This window comes from Nothobranchius furzeri, chromosome 9 (genome assembly GCF_043380555.1).
Source record: "Nothobranchius furzeri strain GRZ-AD chromosome 9, NfurGRZ-RIMD1, whole genome shotgun sequence".
In the NCBI taxonomy this organism is placed as follows: domain Eukaryota; kingdom Metazoa; phylum Chordata; class Actinopteri; order Cyprinodontiformes; family Nothobranchiidae; genus Nothobranchius; species Nothobranchius furzeri.
The window spans coordinates 60,098,835-60,107,416 of NC_091749.1; the positions used below are offsets into that span (position 1 = coordinate 60,098,835).

The 8,582-nt window shown below is 40.6% G+C and overlaps 1 protein-coding gene and 1 long non-coding RNA gene across 2 annotated transcripts; one reads left to right on the plus strand and one right to left on the minus strand.

Moving 5' to 3' along the window:
• The first annotated feature begins 1,416 nt into the window (after positions 1-1,416).
• Positions 1,417-8,384, plus strand: vrk3 (VRK serine/threonine kinase 3). The gene is made up of 16 exons (XM_015953028.3): positions 1,417-1,515; positions 3,103-3,296; positions 3,380-3,532; positions 3,670-3,762; positions 3,863-3,991; positions 4,234-4,374; positions 4,471-4,514; positions 4,645-4,711; positions 4,856-4,940; positions 5,017-5,119; positions 5,192-5,284; positions 5,448-5,580; positions 5,963-6,080; positions 6,186-6,244; positions 6,324-6,460; positions 8,049-8,384. Exons 2-15 carry the CDS (start codon positions 3,104-3,106, stop codon positions 6,458-6,460), a joined length of 1,548 nt encoding a protein of 515 aa, XP_015808514.3. The 5' UTR covers positions 1,417-1,515; position 3,103; the 3' UTR covers positions 8,049-8,384.
• Positions 6,341-7,616, minus strand: LOC139071818 (uncharacterized). The gene is made up of 2 exons (XR_011521639.1): positions 7,482-7,616; positions 6,341-6,518 (listed from the first exon to the last, which is right to left on the minus strand). It is a non-coding gene; the product is annotated as an uncharacterized lncRNA (long non-coding RNA).
• Positions 8,385-8,582: the final 198 nt, after the last annotated feature.

The window sequence follows — 8,582 nt, forward strand, 5'->3', positions numbered from 1 at the left end:
TATGTTAAAAAAAATAGCCTAGTTGTTTCAAATTCCGAAAGTACATATTTTGACCAACTCCATCCTTTCTTTCAAGTCTGAAACATTAATTTACAGCCTCTCGTTATTTTTTAAACTGAGTTCCTTTTGTCTGGGAGCTCTAATGACCCCCTTCTGCCTTCTGATCAAATACACACTAAAACAGAAGAGGACCAAATGATGACATTTCAGATAGCAGAGATAACATTCTTCTATAAAAAGGACTTGAATAGGTTACATTTGCATCCTTCAGAACTTAATTTTGTGGATATCTTCCTAGAATGCATCCAGTTTAATTTCAACAAAGTTTGCTGTTCTCAGGATTGTCTTTTTCACGTATCAATCAGCTGGTCCAACCTTTAAATACAGTATAATACTCCTTTAGTTTAAGAGTTCATAAAAACTTGCCAAAATTTTTAAGGTGAAACTGTTGTGGAGGTTCATAAAAATGACTATTTGTATTAATCAGCTGATATAATGTGACTTCAGGGATAAAGGAACTTTTACTCTGAGATGTGATGTTTGTTACCTTTACTAGAAGACCACTTTGATGACAAATTAGTGAATTATTCAATAGTTGTTTACTTAAAATGTGCCGGGTTGCTGAATGGGTTTATTTTCGAAAACTAAGAAGATGAAGTGTTGCTTTATAAAAAAGCCAGTTGCTATGGGTCTGTATATTAGTTTACTGTCACTGTCAGTCCTACTGATCTTTTTCTAATGTTTTACAAAAGTCATAAACACTGGATTAACAGGATTTAAAAGTTAAACACGCTTACACTTTCCTGCAGCAGCTCTACTGTGGTTGCAGACTTTGCCTTATTGATGCTTGCCTCTTTTCTCCTGTTAAAGAGTAGATGTAGTGTTTTAAACACAATTGTATTCTGATTTTCCGTCCATGAATTTAAATATTTGAATATTTTTCATTAAGAATAGATGTTATATTGGTTAGTCTGAAGTATATGATGCATGCTGTCACTTGTGCCACGCTTTCATATTAAAATGTGTAAGTTATATGTCCAAAATAAATAAATTCTATTTATGTGAACACTTGGATCAGTCTTTAGTGTAATCAAGCTCCTTTTGTAATTTGTCTAATCAAACTGCTTCATCACCTCACTCTGTTTAAAACTTTTCTGAATTACTATTAGACACATAATACTAAATCCATGAATAAGAATTTGTTTTTACAATAATGTTCACAACAGAAAAAGAACAGTTAACTGGCTTTAATATTTAATAAGGTTTTTTATGTCTGCTTTCCAGTTTTATTTCAAGTCTTTGCCTTCTCTTCAAATGCGTCTTTTTGTTAAATCACTTTTTATGTAAATAACAAACGGAAATTAAAAAAATAAAAGCGGCGTTTCCCTAGTTGGGCTACCTGTATGATGCTGTAATGTCCTGCAGGGGGCAGCACTTCAGTTACAGGTAAAGGCCGTCAACTGTTGATGCAGCGAAGAAGTATCACTGAACCAAAACAACGGAGGCGTTTTTAAGGTATTGAAAGTTTTTTCTCTTAAAAAAAAGTGTAGTTTTCAGAACATATGTTATGAATCAGGCAGAAGTTTTTACTGTAAATTATGTCTGAAAAACGCGACAACGAGCCGAAGTTTTTGTCTAAAATAAACAAGCTAACAGATTTTTATGTCGACTTGGCTAACGTGGTCAGTTTAAATATAGTTTAGTCCTGGAGAACGGCAAATTCGTTAAAGTAAATATGAAGGTACTAGCTCTGTATCTGATGTGATTCTAAGATTGTAGCTGAATATAAAATAAAGTACTTTTATTCACTAAAACAAAACGACATTTTTTATGTAGCAGTAGTTTGATTATTTTAATCACATCTCGGTATTTACATGCTTTATTCTGTGTGGACGCTCACATCAGATGTATTTTGTTAAAATTTAAACCCTTATCTCGCTCAAAATGAAACAAACGCAATGAATCAGTCACGTTCAGATCATTTATGCAAATTAACATCAAATTAGGTTTTGTTTATCAAAGTATGCTGCAGTGTTTTCCTGTTGTGTCTGAGCTCCTCCTTGGCAACAGGCCTGACGAATGACTTGCTTTAGTGGAAACAAACGTTAAAAGTACTCACTACAAAACCCTCTCGTTACTGTATACAGACAGTTTGGGCATTACCTTCCATGTTTTGATGTTAACTCTTTAAGTTTTTATTTTCCTGTGTCTACAGGATAAGTGAGCAAAAAGTAGCTATTACTATTATTAGTTGCTTGGACTGAACACCTCCCTCTGCAACAGAATTATGGGTTTCCTGTCCAACAGACCTCAGGATTGGGAACAGTTCCACAACACTGAATCCATTATTGTACACTCTGCTGCTGACTCACAACTGTAGACCACGTAAAGTTTGCAAATGACACAACTGTGGTGGGACTGATTTGCAACAAGTCAGCACTCATGGAGGAGGTTCAGCGGTTAACAGAGTGGTACTAAGCCAACAACTTGTCTCTACATGTACAGTAGATAAAACAAAAGTGATGGTTGTTGAATTTAAGAAGACAAGGAGTGATCACTTGACACTTATCATCAAAGGCTCAATGGTGGAGATAGTCAAAAGCACCAAGTTCCTTGGTGCCTACCTGACAGGATCTCACCTGGACACACATCACCAGCTGCCAACTAAGAAAGCTCAACATTGTCTAATTCCTGCAAAAGATGAGGAAAGCTCATCTCCCACCACCCATACTTGCATCCTGTTACAGAGGGACTGTTGAGTACACTTTTAGCAGTTTCACCACTGTCTGATTTGGTAATCACACTGCATGAAATTGCAGCCGATATTGAAGACAGCAGAGAAAATCATTGTTGTCTCTCTTCCATCTATCAGACATTCCACTATTCTATTTATTCCTGCTTGCATAAATGACCTGCTTTTGTGCAATATTGCTCAGTTTGTGCATCACAGTGTCTTGCATTAGATGGTCACACATTTTTATCATTTTTCAGATTGGTGTAACATGTTTTAGCTCCATGGTCCTGAATGAACATTGTCTCATTTCACCCTCTGTTTCATACAGTTTGAATTGACAATGGAACTATCTTCGCCTTTTCTTTCAGAATGCCTTTCCATTTTTGCCCTCAGTGTGGGACCAAGCTGCAGCCAGATTTTAAATTTTGCCCTTCGTGCGGGATAAAACTTCCTGTTTCTGCTGATGAACCTGAACTCCCAACTTCAGCGGACTTTTTAAAGGACGAAGCAGCGGCGGTAGACACGGTCGTAGACAAAACGAGCCCTGCTTCAAGCACAAGCTGTAAGTCTACAGGAAACAAAGCTGAAACCTTTTCTAACGGCTTGTTTTACTTAAACGTGGTAATAAATGTGTTAATTTTTCAGACTGCATCACTTCGACCTCAGTTTCTCCTCGTCCTGCACTGAGAAAAAACCGTAACTCCCTGCGCCTGGAAAAAGCTGTTAAATTCAGCATCCAGGATGCTTCTCCACTCGCGGTGCCCTCCACTCATCCCGCTGGAAATGACAAGACAGAAAGTAAATAAAACAATCATTGAGATGTTGAAAAAGGACGGCTGCCTTTCTGGAAGAATGTTACCACTAATGTCTAATCAGCAATTACATTTAGATTAAGTTGTGCATGCTAATTTAGAGGCCTTGTTTTGTATCGATAGATGAGAGTTGTGACGTTCACGGGTCTCCTTTAAAGTTGAGCATGGTGAATGTCCAGGTGGTGGAGCCCTCTGTTGTAAAATCCCCTCGTTCTGGTGAGATGAATTCTACTTACTCAGCACAATCAATAAAAACCTAACAGTCTCATCTTAGTGTGATATTTCTTTCTTTAATCCTTGTTCGATCTTTGTGTAGTCAGAGGAAAGGTGAAGGCTCGCAGTCCTGCTAAGAAGGAAGCAGGAGAGGATAAAACAGGTGTGATAACTGAAGTGTCGACTGCGGATGGATCAGTTTCCTCACCGATCTCCAAGTCTCCTTCAAAAGGTGAGCGTCAGCCGTCCTAGTCATCCACCCCTACCTACATAAAATACAATACTTTTTAAATACAGCCTGGATCATGCACACCTGGGAACTTTTCAATCAACATAATCTTTCAGGTGCAGCTACATTTTAGGACACAAGTTCCCACTTAATTAAATCTTTAGATAAATGAAAAAAGTTAAATAGAATCGGTTTGAATTTGGTTTTCTACGGGTCTTTTCTGGTGTTTGATCATGAAACAACAGGGAGGGGCAAAGCCAAGAAGGCGAAGCACGCGCCCACGGTGGAGCCGCTGCAGGAAGGCGAGGAGGTGACGGACACGATGGGGAACAAGTGGAAGCTGATCAAGCTGTCTACTCAGAGCACCACAGAACTCCTGTATGAAGGTGAGACTCTGAGATTTTCAGTTGCTGTTCGAAACAAAAAAAAAATCAAGAAAAGGAACTTGTTATTTAAACCGATTGTTTTGGTTCTTTTTTTAGTTTCGCAGCCCAGTTTGAAAGAATCGGATCACATCCTCAAACTGGTGAGTACCAAAAACACGATGGAGAGTTGCTACCCTGTGGGTGAGGGGCCATTAAGGTGGATGTATGACCTCTTCTTATTTAGTTCTCCATTTTACAGAATTGATATATTTTAGATCTGGTTTGTTTTAGGGAGCTAAAGATGGAAGAATCTTCAACGAGCAGAATTTTCTGCAGAGAGCTGCGAAACCTGCTTCTGGTAAGTTTTCCTTTAAGATCAGAAAACTGGGTCTGCGTCAACGTCAGGTAAATGAATCTGACATAAAAAGAGGAGTCAGACAATAGAAGCCTTTACAGAGAACACGTGTCGGGACTAATTTTACAAGACATCTTCTCTCTCTAGTGGACAAATGGATCAAACAGAACAAGATGGATTTTCTGGGGATTCCCACCTGCGTTGGTTTTGGTCTTCATGCAGATTCCTACAGGTGCAAATTGAATCTGTTTACATCAAATGAAAACATTTTACTTTGAGTCCGATTTCTCATTTTTCTGTCGATGAAGGTTTCTAATTTTCCCCAACATGGGACGCTCTCTCCACTCTGTCATCGAGGAGCAAAACGAGCCTCTATCCGAGAAAGTTGTTCTTCAGCTCGCCTGCAGAATAGTGAGTGTTTCATCGTCTGACGGGTTTGACTCGGCTCTCCTGGTTAAACGTGGCATCTCTTCGTCCTTTCAGCTGGACGTGCTGCAGTTCATTCATTCAAATGAGTACGTTCACGCTGACGTTAACGCAGAAAACGTTTACATCAAACCTGGAGCCAAATCAGAGGTGAGAGATGTTCTGAGGGGAAAATATTTTAGTTTGATATAATTTGTTATTTTTTTGCTCTGCTTTCTGAAATGTATTTCTTAATGAAATGTTTGTTTTAGTACTTTTGTTTTTGTATTGTGTGTGCGCGTGCATACGCATGTGTGTGTGTGTGTGTTGACAGGTGTACCTGGTAGGGTACTGCCACGCCTTCAGGTTCTGTCCTGGAGGGAAGCATGTCGAGTATCGTGACGGCAGCAGAACACCACATGAAGGCAGCGTGGAGTTTATCAGCCTGGATGCTCACAAAGGAGCCGGTATGGTTTTTGTTTTGTTTTTCTCTGCAAATGAAAAACCTTCACTCCAGTTTCATCTAATAATCACAAATGTCGGCGTCCACGCATTGCCAGATAATTTCTTTCCTGCCCACACTCCCATCTGTCCGTTTGGCAACAATGACAAAATCAGCTTTATTTTTCCCTTCTGAAGCTGATTTATTCCTGTTTTTGTGTCCAAAAATATTCTGCCTGTTAGACCTTTAGAACTGATGTGTGCAGTTTGAGTTTTGTTGGTGGTGTTTACATGGATGACTGTAAATTGTGGACATTGTGTGTGTGTGTGTGTGTGTGTGTGTGTGTGTGTGTGTGTGTGTGTGTGTGTGTGTGTGTGTGTGTGTGTGTGTGTGTGTGTGTTTTATAGCTCCGTCTCGGCGCAGCGACTTGCAGTCTCTGGGTTATTGCATGCTGCACTGGCACACAGGGAAGCTGCCGTGGTCTGAACTGACCCAACCGCAGCAGGTGGCCACCCAGAAACGCAGGTGAAGAGAGTTCATCAGCATTGTTATTACTCAGCATCCTACAGCTAATAACGTTTGCTCTGGAATGGGACAAAGTTTAAAATACTTAAAAACATTTCAATGCAGGTACATGGAAGATGTGAAAGCCTTGCTGAGCCTTTGCTTTGGGAAGAAGAAAGTGTCCAGTGAGTTTAAGTGCTATTGCTTGTAACTTAAAAGTGTGCTGTTAGCTGATGTGTGTGTGTGTGTGTGTGTGTTCTGCAGGAGCATTTCAAACCTACCTGACAGCAGTGATGTCCCTGCAGTACACAGAACAGCCCGACTACTCAGAGCTGAAGGTTGGACTAAGTACTGCTTTACATCAGCTGGGGGGGGCCGTGGAGCTGCCGTTGGCTTTGTAGGTGAGGACACCCCCCTCTGCACCTCAGATACCTTCACACGCACCTGAGCACACCTGCACTGCAGAGCAGAATTATATCCAGCTTACATTTCAGTTATCAGGCTTAATTAAGCTCAGCTGTAGATGTTTAGTTAATGACACACAACTAGTTAACGCCGATGCTCAGTTGAATTTTGTTTTTGCAGAAAGAAAATTTTTTTACAAGCATGATGAAAAGTGGAGGAGTTTAAGTATCTCGGGGTCTTGTTCACGAGTGAGGGAAAGCTGGAGCGTGAGATCGACAGGCGGATTGGTGCTGTATCTGCAGTGATGCGGGCGTTGTACCGGTCTGTAGTGGTGAAGGGAGACCTGAGTCAGAAGGCGAAGCTCTCGATTTACCGGTCTGTCTACGTTCCTACCCTCACCTATGGTCATGAGCTTTGGGTAGTGACCGAAAGAATGAGATCATGGATACAAGCGGCCGAAATGAGTTTTCTCCGAAGAGTGGCTGGGCTCTCCCTTAGAGATAGGGTGAGAAGCTCGGTCATTCGGGAGGGGCTCGGAGTAGACCCGCTGCTCCTCCACATCGAGAGGAGCCAGATGAGGTGGTTCGGGCATCTGGTCAGGATGCCTCCTGGACGCCTCCCTGGTGAGGTTTTCCGGGCACGTCCAACCGGGAGGAGACCCAAAGGTAGACCCAGGACACGGTGGAGGGACTATGTCTCTCACCTGGCCAGGGAACACCTTGGGATTTCCCCAGAAGAGCTGGCCCAAGTGGCTGGGGAGAGGGAAGTCTGGGCCTCTCGCCTTAAGCTACTGCCCCCGCGACCCGACTCCGGATAAGCGGATGAAAATGAATGGATGGATCATGAAAAGAGCATAATCATAGAATCGTCTGCCTGGACACATAAATATATATTTGTTTAATAATCAAACGTTTTCTAGATGTCTCTGGTCATTTAAAAATATTTTTACACCCAATAAACAAACCCAATAACTATTATAGATATTAGAATCGATTAATAAATCATTCTGACACTTACTTGTCCTGTAACTTGAATTATTTTGAAATTCTTGGGGCGACGATGGCACAGGAGTTAAGTGCTCGCCACGTAATTGGAAGGTTGCTGGTTGCTCAGTCTGTTGCTGTCATTGTGTCTTTGGGCAAGACACTTAACCCCCCTTGTCTGCTGGTGGTGGTCGGAGGGACCGGTGGTGCCAGTGCTCGGCAGCCCCAGGGCAGCTGTGGCTACTCTGTGTGAATGACTGACTGTGTTGTAAGATGCCTTTGGGGGGTTTCCAGGACTCTAGAAGGCACTTTATCAAATACAGGCCATACTTTAGAAAATAGAAGGTTTGACCTTTGACCTCTGTCTAAGATAAGATTGATGATTAACTGGTGCTTTTACACGTGTTTACCTTTTATAGCTGGTCTGTTGCCATGGTAATGAACCAAAATGAGCTTAAGTTTCATTTCATTCTTTTAGCCAGAATAAAAAAAAGTTGTCTGAGGAAGGGAGGAAAAAGAAAGGAGGACATAGTTCTAACAAATTAACCAAAACATTTAATTTCCTTCATGGGAACTTAACTTCATTTATTCTTTTTTGCAGAAATGAAGCCACAAGATGACAACTGGAAGGTTTTGCTGTGATCTGATGTTTTATCTACACTTGTATTTTGCATTATACCAGTGAGCTAAAAAGTTACATGTTGGTAAACACACCAGTTTACCAGATTAGGGTCAATATTCCAAGCATTAATGGGGATGACTTGCACTGTGGTTTTATGTTGTTGGTTTAACTTTCTCACGTTCATGGAAGGTTTGCTTGGTTTTAGCCATGTCTGCTGGTAGTTTACACTTTTATTCCTGAATACAAGTAAGATCACCTATGCAGTTTTTATTAATGTGAATGAACACAAATAAAATGTCTTTTCGTCATTTAAAACCCAACTTTTCTGTAATAATTAAAAAAGCAGCAGCAACACTCAGAAGTTCTCCGATCATCCTGATGTAACCAGATACGACAGAGACGCATTTACTTTTAAAGAAACCTTTATAAAGTTTAAACATTTCTGAACTTAAACATTTGAACATTTTCAGGACATATACAATTCTTAATATGAAACAGTAAATATCTCTTTAT

What these genes read in the sequence shown, in the direction of transcription:
- vrk3 (XM_015953028.3), top strand. Translation starts at nt 3,104, where the DNA reads ATGCCTTTCCATTTTTGCCCTCAGTGTGGGACCAAGCTGCAGCCAGAT. An exon ending in CTCCAAGTCTCCTTCAAAAG is followed by an intron (nt 3,992 to 4,233) that starts GTGAGCGTCAGC and finishes ATGAAACAACAG; the next exon opens with GGAGGGGCAAAGCCAAGAAG. An exon ending in TTCAGCTCGCCTGCAGAATA is followed by an intron (nt 5,120 to 5,191) that starts GTGAGTGTTTCA and finishes TCGTCCTTTCAG; the next exon opens with CTGGACGTGCTGCAGTTCAT.